Source organism: Lonchura striata, chromosome 9 (assembly GCF_050655825.1).
Source record: "Lonchura striata isolate lonStrDom1 chromosome 9, ASM5065582v1, whole genome shotgun sequence".
Lineage (NCBI taxonomy): Eukaryota > Metazoa > Chordata > Aves > Passeriformes > Estrildidae > Lonchura > Lonchura striata.
Window position 1 is genome coordinate 23,659,812 of NC_140711.1, and position 14,286 is coordinate 23,674,097.

At 36.7% G+C, this 14,286-nt stretch overlaps 1 protein-coding gene across 10 annotated transcripts in view; it reads right to left on the minus strand.

The window, feature by feature from the left end:
• ATP11B (ATPase phospholipid transporting 11B (putative)) overlaps positions 1-14,286 on the minus strand; it is a 65,858-nt gene that overhangs the window by 27,719 nt on the left and 23,853 nt on the right. For all 10 annotated transcript variants that reach the window (XR_014957234.1, XM_021543586.3, XM_021543578.3 and 7 more), the window contains exons 8-20: positions 13,063-13,110; positions 10,280-10,344; positions 9,645-9,726; positions 8,579-8,729; positions 6,390-6,587; positions 5,958-6,116; positions 5,486-5,658; positions 5,039-5,107; positions 4,036-4,109; positions 3,847-3,950; positions 3,510-3,691; positions 2,577-2,780; positions 2,155-2,308 (exon numbers count right to left, since the gene is read on the minus strand). Coding sequence is in view for 9 of the 10 variants with exons in the window: in XM_021543586.3 (XP_021399261.1) it covers positions 2,155-2,308; positions 2,577-2,780; positions 3,510-3,691; positions 3,847-3,950; positions 4,036-4,109; positions 5,039-5,107; positions 5,486-5,658; positions 5,958-6,116; positions 6,390-6,587; positions 8,579-8,729; positions 9,645-9,726; positions 10,280-10,344; positions 13,063-13,110 (1,663 nt within the window). In the remaining variant the exon portion in view is untranslated. The remainder of the gene's footprint in view (positions 1-2,154; positions 2,309-2,576; positions 2,781-3,509; positions 3,692-3,846; positions 3,951-4,035; positions 4,110-5,038; positions 5,108-5,485; positions 5,659-5,957; positions 6,117-6,389; positions 6,588-8,578; positions 8,730-9,644; positions 9,727-10,279; positions 10,345-13,062; positions 13,111-14,286) is intronic.

Below are 14,286 nucleotides of genomic sequence, written 5' to 3' on the forward strand. Positions count from 1 at the left end.
TATCATCAAGGGGTATCCTCAACTGACAAAGAAACAGAAGATATGACAGAATGAGGGAAAAAATGGTTGACATGCAAGGCCCTAAAATACTCAGAAGAGAAGCAGCAATAACAGATCTTTAATACAAGTGTCAATAATATTCTAAATACAAAGGAGCTAGTTAGATGAGGCTTTTAGTTAAGGAGAATTAGTGATTCATTGACCTCCCACAGAGCTCTAGTTTAAGGTAGAAGCTTCACTAATTCAGTTGTAAGTGGGTGCAGGTAAAGATATGAACACAGACCAAGAGGTTTTCCAAAATCAAGGAACTAAATATGTATGAAAAAACATTTTCCTTCCCCCTCAAGTTCCAGAAACCCCAAAAGGAAATATTAATGGAGCAACTGCATGAAGTTAAGTAGACACAAAAAACTGCATTGGAGTAATTGAGCTGTGGCTGGCAGTGTCAGGACATTGATTCACAGGAGTGGGAATTCACATGAGGAATGCAACAGTGATTAAACAAAGTCCACAGCTCAGAGAAATCCACCTGATTGTTAGAATACATTCCCTAATTGCAGGTATTATTATTCAAGTTTAAAAGTTCCCCATTCCTAAGGGGTAATTTCTTCAAATACATTTAGTATTAGATCCTAGGAAGCAGCCTTAGAGAGGGAACAAGGCTGCAGGATGTCACCCATATCAGTCCTCTTGAAACCCCCAAGGCTTGGGTAATTTGGACAGGCAAACATCTATGTGAAAAGGTCAAGACAAATCCTTTAGCAAATGTTAACAGCAGCAATCAGCAGTAGCTCCAAATGACTGAAATGATGATGTTTAAACAAGATTTTGAGTTATAAAACATACCAAAATTAGTAGTGAGACCACTAACCAAACATTAACATGCATTATAATTAAATATGTAGGAAGTATTAAACTGAGTTCCAGCTTAATCTTGGAATAAATCTCACAAAAAGCTTGCCTACAGCAAAAAATAATGTGCAAGACTAGTCTAAACTACCCTGCACTTCCTTCCCTACCCCTCAAGTTGTATGGCATCTGTCTTGGTGATTTAAATACTTCAATGTTTGAAATTAAAAATTCACTGCAATTAAAATTACATTTTGCTGTACTTCATGACTCAAGACAGGAAATAATCTCCATTATCTGCTGGTGAGGAGAAGAATTAAGGAAAGCAGTACAAAACATTATAAATCAAGTTAAATGACAAAATAAGAACAAGGATACGACACTGACAAATAACTGCACCTTAAAGAGACAGGATGGCAAAAATTTCAACCAAGAGAATGTACAGAGTTGACATATCCAACAGATTGGTTTACTCAGTGTAGCTACAACTTCCTTTCAACATATCACTGAAACTGATACCATACCAGGTGAACAGTTCTATACCGAAGTGATTCTAAAGACTGCATGAGAACTCTGGAAGGAAGAGTGACCTCCTAATAGGTCACTTCTGTTACAGTAAAACAGCCTGCCTCTTGAAAATCTAATACCTCACAGAAGGGTTTCCTAGAGCTTTAAGGAAAAGAGATGTCTTCTCATGAAGAGAAAATTTCAAAATAAAAGAATATTATAGTCCTTCAGATCTTAGCTTTCTGGAGTCCAAAAAAAAAAACAACACCAAAGATATGAATTTGATCACCAAAAATACGAATCTTATCCAACATGTATTTGAGCAAAGTTCAGTACATGTGAAGGAAAAATGGTATAACAAGAGAGCATTAAGGCAAATCTTTCCTAGAGACCAGGCCTTGTCTTCCCTTTCTTTTTACTTCTTGCTCAAACTTGGATATTTTTAAAACATTTAGAGAAGCAGTTCCTCCTTTCAGGTTCATGAATTTTCAATTTAGTTTTTAGGACTGGAGAAGTGATGGAGCAGCTAAGGCAAAAGCATGCAGGAGACTGGGAGAGCTGCTGCCTTACTGAACATTCAAGAGGCAGAATAAAGTTGAGCTTGGCAGTATTTTGATTTCTCCATCCACTTGCATATTTTCAAACACATGTGCCGAAACTTCTTAGCAAACTACTCTAGGTCTGAATTTAACAAGGATTCAGAGGTCATAAAAACGGTCAGACAAACAAAGAAATCCTTGCCTCCTCAAAATATGATAAAAATACTTCAAAGGCAACCCTGACTATATTCTCACTCACCTTTGCTTTCTGAAGGGGGGCCATGCGACAGCACAACACTGCAGAACAGTTTTTGCAAACTTCCATGAACAATTTTTCATGTTCCCTGAGTGCAAGAGAGAGGCTGGTCCCATCCACAACCAGTCCATGCTGGATAACATGGTCTTCCTTTATTCTATTCAGGGACAAAAATGTTGACTTTGTACCAGTGTTAATGGTAAAATTCAATTTTTGCTATAAACTATGTTGTTGGCCAGACAATAAGCAAAGGAGTTAATCTGCCAGACAGACTACTTCTTCCAGTCTGGTATGATATTAATAATTTTTTTTTTTTTAAGACAACTTCTTTGGCACATGCATCAAAGAGACTGCCATAAAACTTAAAAATGAAAGCAACCCAAGCTAAGATCATCAATGAGATAGTGACATCTCAGGTATTTTACCTCTTGGCTAGCTGCCTCAGCTGTTCTGCACAGGTACTGTCTGACTTGTGCTGCACAAGCTCAAGGATGTTCATGGTTCTGTGAAAGTGTCCACAGGACAAACTGACACTAACAGCTGTTTCGTGCTTGTCTCCAGTGAGCACCCACACTTTGATACCAGCCAGCCTGAGGGCTTCTATAGTTTCTTGGACTTTTTCCTGAAGTCTAAAAACAAGAAAAATCTTAAATAACCAACTGAACACTTTACAAACAAAAGAGCTCATACAGTAACCCCATACTACCACTGTAACCCCACTGTCATGGTGAGTTAAGTGTGCCTTTCCAATGTTACATGTATTTTCAGAGATTCATAGCGTGGCAAATGATATCCTGTTACCAACAACAAAACAAAGGTCTTGATGAAACAAAAACTAAACTTCAATCCTTCTAAGGGAGCAAAAATTTGTAAGCGTAAAAACTAAGCATATCTTGATTTAAACTAGGCACTGTCACTGCATTTGAGAAGCTTTAAAACAGTCCACAATAATTCCTGGCTATTGTGGTGCATGAAAAGCTTCTCAAGCCCCATGTGCCCACTTCATTGTACAACACACCCTATGACCTACAGAGCATGAGCAGAATGCTTTGCAAAGGAGCTGTGTGTAGAAACTTTCCTAAGGAATTTGCTGTTACACTAAATATTTGTTGCAACTATTCCCATTCACATACATGACATCTCTCTTGATGAAACACACTGTACATCACTGTTATTAAGACAGAATCAGTTGGTACAAGTTTTGTTTTGAATCTGCCTCAATCCAAAGGCAAACATACTAAAGAAGAATAGCACAGAACTTTTGGTCATAGTGGGAGAGCTTTTCACACTTTGCATTTCAAGTATAAATCCTAAACTCGCTGGGTTAGAGCATAGATAGCAGTAACTCCGTGGCATACTTGTCTTCTACTCCTGTAGCCCCAAGTAATTCCAGATCCCTTTCTATGAAGTTGAACACATCTGCTAATCTCTCCTCCCGCTGCTGTAAGGCTGTCCTGGCCTCATGAAGGCGTTTGCCAATTTCTTGGTACTCCTCAGGTGTGAATCTTCTGTAGGCCACACACAAAGTTCTTAAGCCTTTCTGCAAAAAAATAAAAGACTACATTCAGAGTAGACAAGGTTCTGTCTAACAAGAAGGAGTCACCAGCAATTTTTTCACTTCAAGTCACAATTTATACTGCATGAATTTTCTTCTAATCAGCTGAGGCTGGGAGTTGGGCAAGCATATACACTTACCAAAGCAAATTCATCCACATGTATCCTTGTTTTATCTATTTCTCCACTCTTACTACGAGGAAGAATGGAAGATTCTGCTCCCTTTGTGAATAAAAGCTTCTCCCCTAGAAAGTCAAACAAAACTGAAATTAAAAATAATGTTGTTTAAGAAGTCCTCAAGTGCTGCTTGTGCAATTTCTGATCACGTACCTGAGGGACTCTCTACAATGACACTCATTCGTCTGCGATTTGGATCGAACTCCAATACATGAAGCAATTTATACCTGTATTTTGTGTTTTAAAAGAGGGAATGGGAATAAAACATTTTTAGAAATAAATTTCCAAAGACAATTACTTATAAATAGACTCTTACACCACAGACCTTTCCTCAAAGTGTCATTTTTGTACAGAAACTCTAAAAGCACTGCTGAACAACAATCATCGTTCAGTGTTTTTTAACAGTTTATATATGCTTAATTCCATTCTGTAAGAATAAAAGGTTCTTCTACCAACAGGAATAGCTTTCTGAATACTAACTTGACATTTGGCAATTACAAGCAGCTCCTATCTATTTCTTCATCGTTCTGTTGTTACTTCAAGTATAACTTTGAAAACTACATTTTGTTTCTGACAAATTTGTAAAAAGTCTAGACTGTCTAAAAAGTGTGTGTGCTGTGGTAAGTGGATCAGTTTTTGTTATGTTACCACTAGCTTAAAAAATTAATTTTAGACATTTAAATTCAAAGTACTGCCAACTAGCTGACAGACCAAATGAGTAAAAGGAGTTATGGCATACTCCAGATATACAGTTATTAATAATTTGTACTCATTTTAGGAAAGTTTAAAATATCTGATTAGATTATGCACAGACGAGACTAATTCTGGGAATTTCGAGAACTGAAACAAGACTTGAATAAGCAATTCAGTTTTCCAACCCTGCTACAGTCTCAACCTTTGAGGAATGGGCAAAAATACAAACTGTTACAACACACACCTACACAGAGTAACTCACACAAAATTCTTGCATCTCAGCTACAATTGGTAAGGAATAAGATGCAAGCTGTCTTGAAGACATCAAGGGAAAAGCATTAAACAGAGCACGCTGTGGAAAGGCAAGGTTTGCTTATGAACAAAGAGGATTAAGAGGAGAATATTACATTAATTTTCACTGCTGTTCCAGCCTTCAAAATAATCAAGATAAAAAACCAAATACCTCTCTGGTTTTCCAAGACTTTTTACTTCCATACTGTCTCCACTAATTCCAGTAAATACTACTCCAACCCTAAAAGTAAAGAAAATATACATTTAAGTATCAATTGAGACAAAATGCCTATTAATGGAGGGAGGGGAAGATGTCAGGGAAGAAAAAGACTGTCACACCCCATTACTTGTACTCTCCTTCTAAGGAAAATTAAGAATGCCCATTTCTGCAGTATTTTATTCACATCATACTCTGACCACTGTAATTTCTCAGCTATTTTCATAAATATTTTAAATCATCACTTTATAATACACCTAGGGGGCTGTGTATTTTGCATCTGAATGTTTTCCCAGTAAGGTGGCAGTGCCAGGCCCCGGGCTTCACCAGTGTCCTGAGCCATTTGTAAGGTTGCCCTGGCAGGCAATTCCTGTGTCAGACAGCCCTGGCAGCGCTGCTCACCGGCTCGCAGCTTCCACCAAAGCCTTCTCATCTGGGGAAGAAGCATAATATTCCAGGGGGGCTGTTATTCCATTGGCATGCCAGGGACCATCAGCACCATCTGTCTGATCTGCATTGATCTGCACTGTATGACACAGACAAACTGCTTTCAAGAAGAGCTCTTCCTCTTTCACCTAGAAGAAAGAAAAAACTTGACTTGTAACATTTACATATCAACCCAGTTTTGAATACAATTAAGAAAAAAGTGGTTTTACTTAGAAATCTGCCAAGCATTTCATGTTAAATAATCATATCTCAACATGTCTAATAAATATTATTTGTTCAGTGACACTTGAAAGCTTCAAACTATTCAGAAATTCTGATTTATGTTTGGGCTGAGGTTTTTTTTATGCTAATGGTACACGAGGATTTCTCTGAAATAAAACATTTTCCAACTAGGATGACTAACAGTTGGAAAACCAAAAAGCCTTACCAAACCATGCCTATTTCCATCTGGAGAATCTTCAGAAAATCCTTCTGGAGTTAGTTTACCATTGACCTCTTGGTACTTTATGCCATTAATAGAGCACTCCCGAAACTGCATCTCATTTTCAGTTAATGTACCAGTTTTGTCTGTAAACACATACTCTACCTTTTGTAAAATAAAGCAAAAACACAAACTTGAATTGCATGTACTTGTTAGAAGAAAAAAAGATACAATAATCTCCAGTCACACTTTCTATTACACAGATTTTTTTAATCCTATAAGAATTTTAACTTCTGCCATCAGGTTTTTATACCTTATTTTAAAATTAATCAGAAATCATATCACAAGTAATAAAAAGCCCACAGTAACAAATTTTAATATTAAAAACTAAGTAGAAAATAGGTGAAAAAAAATCCAACAGACAACATATTTTTTTACCTGTCCCAATTCCTCATTGAGGTCTGAAGTATTTACTTGTGCTCTCTGGTTTGTTTCTTCATGATAGAGGTCAAGATCCCAGCCAATAAAAAATGATCCAAGAAATTTCTGCATCTCAACAGTCACATAAAGTGAAATGGGTATGATAAAATTGTAAAGTACCAGAAAAGCAAGAAAGTCTGAAATAAATCTCAGGATCTACAAGAGGAAAAAAAGAAAATATACAGATTACCACAGTGGTCAGGTGAAACGTCGTAACTTAATTATGCTTCAGTATGCATGAAAAATGACAAACTGGGAGAGGCAGAGAATCCCAAGTCCCACACACATGAGAGAGACAACACTCCAGTGACAACACAGGCACTTGCAGGTTGCCCCAGTAACACACCTTCACACTGATGCAAAAAGTCTGCTTTAAGATGTGACTGGAGGTTTCAATTCACAAGTTCATTAGTTTTTGTCTCTCTACTGAATTTTCAGGAGGGCTGCCAAATAATATTAACTGTCATGGTGACTTTGCTTTCCAGCTCTGAAAGAGTTTGGTCTGAGAAATCAACTGTGTTCCCCATTCCATCAAACAGCATCATTCATGTAAGCTTTTCTGAGGAACCCTAAATTGTGAAGGCAAACAAGTGATTTTCCATGCTGTCAGAGGAATCTGCAAGCACTCTGTTGTTTCAGGACAGTAAAGTGTCAAGAGGGTTCCTGTTTGCTGGCACTTCCCAGTGATTTGGGTGATCCAGACTACATAAAAAGAAAGGGACCACGTGGATTTCTTTTATGCCTCTTCAAATAATTTTGTTCCACACACACATTTCAGGCAACACTTATGTGACAGGAGAGAAACTTCTTTTTACTAGGTATGATAATTTCAATAAATACTGAAATGCAGCACTACAGTCTCTTTTTCATCCCCACAACAAACTCAGTATCTAACGCGTTACTTCGGAAAGACTCTTACCAACACTTGAATATTAAGCAAGGGTGACAAAAATCAGGCCACCTCTTTTAACTCCACCAGATATTGGTGCAGGAGAATGTTTTAAATGAAGGAAGCATTAAAGTAGTCAACAATTTGCAAAGCTAAACAATGTTTGTTCTTTCTCTTTAGGGACCATAGCTGTAAGTATTTAATAAATAATTAAAGTAGCTGACAAAAACTCAGCAAATTCTGTGCCTAAAAGATCTTTCAGACTAAACCAGAAAATTCAGATAGAACGTGAGAGCAATAATTCATCTAAGAGAGGTAGTGACAATTACTTAAGTTAGAGAATGTCTTCAAGCAATGGCAATGAAATAACAATCTGCACACACAGGAGGAGATGGACAGGGAAAGAACTCTGAGTAAGGATGTCAGCATGCTGAGAAATGCAAAGCAGATTGTGGAAGTCAACATGGGAGACAGAAAAACAAAGACATGACAGAAGGAGAATGACACTGCAGAAACACATATGGCTCTCTACATTCCTGATGGCAAAGGAATGTAAAGATTGAGGAAATACTTATCCCTGCTCTATTCAGAACTGAAAGGCTCCACAGGCTAGACTAACTTGCATAGCAATTATTTCAGATTAAGCTCCTGAACTGCTTTGGACAAAGGCAGACTCATACAGAAATCAAAAATTAAAGAGAACACAGAAAAATACAGACTAATTGAAAAAAGATATATTTTTCAGAACCACAGATTTCAGGAACACTTTAAAGTATCCCTTCGATCTCTAAAAGAACTGTGCAGGCAAGCAGGAGCCTGAGCAAAATTACAGCCTTAGGAAATTGTCCAAACCATCTCAACATCACAGAATGCACAAAATTCCTGAACTGTGAAATCACTGCAATAGAACATACACAAGAACAGCCCTCCTCGTCCTCTTTTCCTTTATGGAATGACAAAAGACATCCTAAAGAACAGTAATTAGAACACAGACCATTAGAAATATGTCCTAACAAAGCCTTTTCAAAAGTTTTCAAAAAGTCTGGTTTTTTCATAAAGGAAGGAAAAGTCCAACCAGTAACAGAAGTAGAAATGTTTCTACACAATGGTGAGGCTACAGGGGACTAATTCAAAAATCACTGAGACAACAGCACAGAGACTTGCAAGTGGATCATGTGGTGGTTACACATAGAATAGAGACATAATATATACAACATTGAGTGTTCCTCAGATATGCAACTGGGCAGAACTACTTTACCTTACTGCTGTTTCTTTCATGCTCTGTTTTTTCATTATACCAAGGCTCATCCCATTTCTCTTCAGCTTGCCATGCATACTTTAAAATAGTGCTAAGAATGGCTTCAAAGAGGAGGATTATTAGATAAATAATCAAAAAGGAATTCATGGACCTATAAAGAGGCAAACAAATAAAGCAAGAAATTTCAGTTTATTTTACGTCATCTGTTGACACAGTGTGGTTACATGAATTTATCAAAAACTTGTTGGGCTTTTTTGTAGAAAGTGTAGCCTATGCTTGATACAGATATAAAGTTGCTATGCGACAAGCAGGCAACAGAATGGGAAAGAAATTCTACATCTGACTAAGAGAAACTCTATATGGCAATGTGAAGACTAGATTAAGGTGCAGGAACACCCCAACAGCTCACTTGTGTCACACCTACAGTCCCATACAGGGGGACCCAGTGTGGGTCCTCTTTCCCCCCAAGGAGCTTGCAAGGCTGTGCAGCCAGTACAAACAAGCACAGCAGAAACCCATGGCCACACTCTTTCCTCAGTTAGAAGAGCACTGCCATGTGCAGCTCAACATTTAGCTTATCATTTAACCCAGGCCAGGCTACAGCAGGATAGTCACACCTGCTTCCTGTTTTGTAACCAGCCAGACCATCCTTCCTGCCCATGCTTTGACAGCTGAACTTCTCTTGTGCTACATACAGTTGTTTGCATGTAGCTATTTATTTGCACAGGAATGCCAGGGGGCTCTCTCAGATTTTTAGTAATTGGAATAAAGACAACATATCAGAACTCCTTTTCTTTTTAAAATAAATAGAGATTCAATGTAAGTATCTACCATAGCAACACCTACCCTGCAACCAGGAGCAAGCTTGGATATTTCCACTTTGTACACTACTAAAGGATGCAATATCAAAAAATGGATTTTATCTTTACAGCTCCCTACTGAAGGCAAGGCAATTAACACTCTCTTCCCTTTGCCTATAACTCAATGATGAGACTACCAGGGTTTTAAGGCTACACAGGAAAAACTAAGCTCTACAAATAAGAGAGATATTGGAAAATAAACATACTTTTCTACTGCTGACCGTTTCTGAGATTTACTCTTGTAATTTAATGCCATCTTTGTCTCCATACCTGTATACACAGCAACACCTGGGAAGGAAGGGGGGAAGAGTCAGACTTCATTTTCTGTATAAATACAGTTTGCAGAATTTTTCATTTTGAGAGATATAGGATAAAAGCAAAATGTGGTAGTAATTCTGTGTTTATTACAAAACAGTATTATATACTATTTGCAAGACTCTTCTGTAGTAAAAGAGTAATACTGAAGCAATTTTAACACCTACTTTAATACGCTTCATTATTATGACTGTACTGCTCTTCAATATGTATTTTATGGAAATCAGCCTGGTAAATCTCAGGAGAAAGCCTTCAACAATAGGTAACAGTAAGAACAGTCATTTATCCATTGAAGTTAAGTTATTCCTTTATTGAACCACTTCAAATATTTTCACAGAGCAGAGCTGGAACTTTATATCCTTAGAGGTTCTTCAGCATAATATCATTACTTTCATCTCTAATCACATCCCCTCAGGTAACAGTCAGCAAGATTATTACAATTTCTTCAGTCAAGTAGAATTAAAACACAGTTCATCAACAGGTTTTAAGAAGAGAATACTCTTTAAATATTTAGATGTCTACAAACCAAATATTTCTTTAGTGTTTTTTAATCTTGCTCCACGAAGTAAGAGACTTTCAGGCCCAAGAGGTCTAAAAAGAAATAGACATATCAGCATGTAAACATTAGCTGTTCTGTATACTGGAAAAGTACTGAAATCCAGTTTCCTATGCAAGGCTGTGCTATATCCCCTCTAAATTCCCAATGCAGCAACTCGGTGACCTTACCCCTTTCACCACAGCTCTCACACGCTCCACAGAACTCTGCTTCCTTTCATGTCTCCTTTTGTCACTGCCATACTCTTCCACCACTGTTCCCTATCCTATAACTACTGACTGAGCTAAATATTCCAAATGGCTGCTTTAGGGAGAGCCACAAGCTACTTGGGAAGGAAGCAGGCAAGAAATCAGTCGAGCTCACAGTGCACCCGAAGTGCTGGTTTAGGTTTGGCTAATTTACCAATCCTCTACCCCTCTGTTAGACTGAAATGATCAAGAAAGTTCAAAAGCTATTCACACCAAAGAAACAATTAGATGGATACCACCACAGCAGTGCCAATTTTGTTGCCTAACACAGCAGATAAAATTTCAGAAGGTAAAATAGATGTTTTTTCCTCACATCTATCACAACACAATAACACATTCATTTCTTTGGCTACGTTCACCATAAGCAGTGCTGTGAAAATAAGGGTCTAGTTAGAAACAAGGTTAATATAAGATTGGAACCATATGTTCTACTGCAGCAGCTGTATCATCTTTAGAAACTGCCAGCAGGGTTGGTCTGAAATGTAAAAAAAGGTATTTTTTCCACTGTTTCATATGAAAGCAGAAATTTAACAACTGTAGTAGCCAGACTGACATATTAGGTAGAAACAAAAGAATTAAAAGTTCTGATGCTAAGTGCTTTGGCATGCAAGCCCTTTCCTTTAACTGTGCCACATACAGGCCATGATTACTATTATATAAACAAAGCTCTTAAACCTGAAGTCTCTTTGAAAGAATAAGGTGAAGTTACTCAATAAAAAACAAAGCCAAACCCCACAAGCCACCTCCTACAGTCAAAAATTTAACTTAAATGTTACTGTAAATGTAACAGTTACCACCACAAATACCATGTGTATCAATTATACTCACAGATTATGATGGATTCTTTAAATTAAACATACATATGTTAATATTTTAGGCTAGACTCAGACTTTAAGTGAAAATTTGAACTAAAAGCAACTAAATGTTTGAGCATTTAAAATTTCCATATAAGAAACATAACTTGTATTTCTGGATTCAATTCTGTAAAACTAGCTTGACAAACCCAAAATACCAAAACTGAATCAGCACAACACAGACCACCCAAGTTTATCTTAGATAGAAGATACAGCTCCACTGGTAGTCAGAAATTATTTTAGTAGTCAGTAATTATTTTTTCCAACTCCCTTTAACCAGCTGTTTCACATTGTCAACTGAATTATTTTGATAAATTACCCCAATGCTTCATCTGTCAAGCTTGGCAGGAATGAATTCTGAAAAGCTGTCAATGAAGTAGCAAAAGTGACCTTAGAGAACAACTGAGTGGGTTTTTGGGGGGACATAAGTCAGGTCTTTTGGTGAGGGTGACTAAGCCACTGAACTTGAGGCCAAGTGACCTGGCTGCTACACTTCCATATTTCTTGCAAAACCACTGAAAACCTCGATTTACTTTGAACTCCATGTCACTATTTTATTTACAGATGTTTGCCAGCCTCAGACTGAGAGACATTCAGCTCCTCAGACTGAAGGCAGATATTACATGGAAAACAGTAGTCTTTTAAAATTCAAGTAGAAATTTCACTAAAAAAAAAGTGTGAAGGATAACATTTTGGACATCAGAGGAGTGAAAGAACCATAGCAGATTTACTTGTTTACTAATTTACACACAGCACTTCACCTTTTCAGAAGAGGTGACAAAGTTTTTTTTAAAGCTGGACAATCAATGACTTTCAAGATAAAAATTAAACTGGAATGCTAAATATTTCTGAAAATTTGGTAATTTCTTGTGAGTGATTTCTATGTCTTCCTTTCAAACCATGATTCTTCTCACTCCTGTCCTTCCTGTTTTCTCTCCTATCCTGTTATGGTGGTGGCAATTGAATGAGCAGCTGTTTGGATGCCTCACTGGTAGCTGGGACCAACCCACAGCAATTAGAAATCTTTCCAGGAAGTCGAGATGGAAGTCTGTAAATGGCTTCACATCTTGATTTTTGTAATTGCAAGTTTGCTGTGACTGCACAAGGAAAGGTGGTGAGTCCATGATTATGTGTGCACAGCTGTGCTGCCTGTGACAGATGTAAGCACTTATCTGCACAGTCCAGCTGTAGTTTGAAATAGATACTAAAAATTACAAATTTGTAGAGGCTTTGTTAAACCAGGAATTTCTAGGAATTTCAACTGCAAAAACTCCTTCTCAGTGCCTCTGATGACAGGGGATCTCTTGTAGGATAGATAATATGTCAGTGGAAATTGTTTCAGATCAATAAATGCTTTAATTAACAAATAACAACAGTTACCAGCTGATTACCAGTGCCAAAAAAATTACCTGTCTCACAACAGCCAAGCTTTCCAGAACTCTTGTATTAAATCTGTAACACTGGGTAGTAACAAACTTCTTTCGCTCATTTTTTCTCACCTCCATCTAAGGTATTAAGTGTATCAACTGCAGTTGATACACTTAATAAAAATACCTCCCATTTTCATATATTCAAGAGTAACCCCTGTGATAGTCAAGATTTAAATCACCTCCATGTGTTCTAAATAATCACCTTATACAATTTTACTCACCGTACTATTTCTTCAGCTTGTTGACTTACAGTTATTCTTCCAACAAATCTATGAAAGATGGATATGTCTTAGAAGTATCTACATAAAGACTCAAAAATGTAAAAACCTTCTCTATATTTACCAAAAAGTCATTAATGGTTCACAAGTAAAAAATGAATCAACTTTTATTAACAATCAAACTAAATCAATATGGCAAAACTGGCAATAATTTTACAAGACACATTTAGGAACGGAAACATTTATCCCTCATAGGAACAGGCATTTGAGAAAGCTTATTAACTCTGATTAATTACTACAAAAGATTATATTTTTATCATTTAAAACAGATTGTGACTTCTTGATGATTCTGTAGGAAATAATTCCTCAACAAATGAAAGTTTGCACATTATCCACCAGAAATAGAAACTTTTCATTTAATAAAGCCAGTCTACTACACATTTAAAAATCTGACACGCACTTATTTAACATGACTCTAGCCACAAAAGGGGACACAAACTTCTATAGTGATTGTATCTTAATTTTCTAAATATCAAATATTTGAACTTCTGTTCAAACTGAGTACCTTAGTTTTAAAATACTTAATTTTCTCAAAGATCTCCAAGCTTACTTCAGAACAACTGCAATAGTGTACTTGGATTTTAAAAACTACTACTTCATAGCCATCATTTCCCATTATACAATTCAGAAGAAACTTGGATGGGAACATAATTTTTACTTCCCATGATGCTGCTTTACAGAGTCTATGACTTTGCTTGCTGATGGTAAAGCACACCCAGATATCCTTTTTTTAATGTAAGGTTTTGCTGATGAAGAATGGATTTCAAATCTTCTCTGGAGCATATACAAAATAAATATGAGCAACACATATCCTCAGAGTTAGACTTGAGCCAATTCCATTTTAACATATCCTTTATAATATTGAAATGTCCAGCAGAACCTTATAGAAGTATATTCAACCTGATCAAACTAGGCCATTTAATTCTTTAAAATCTAGAAACACGTTTAATAATTAGAACTGAAATGTACATAATTAAAATTAAAAAAAATAAATATTTTGTCTGGTTTACTACTCAAGTACTCAAATTTAACTTGTCACTTGCAACTTTCAGTAAGTACATATGTATAAACACAAGCTGATTATTAAAACTTGAAGTTCAAGCAGATGTCTGAAGCTATTTTAATCCTAACCTGCAACATTATGAGTATTAAACACCTCATTTTGAT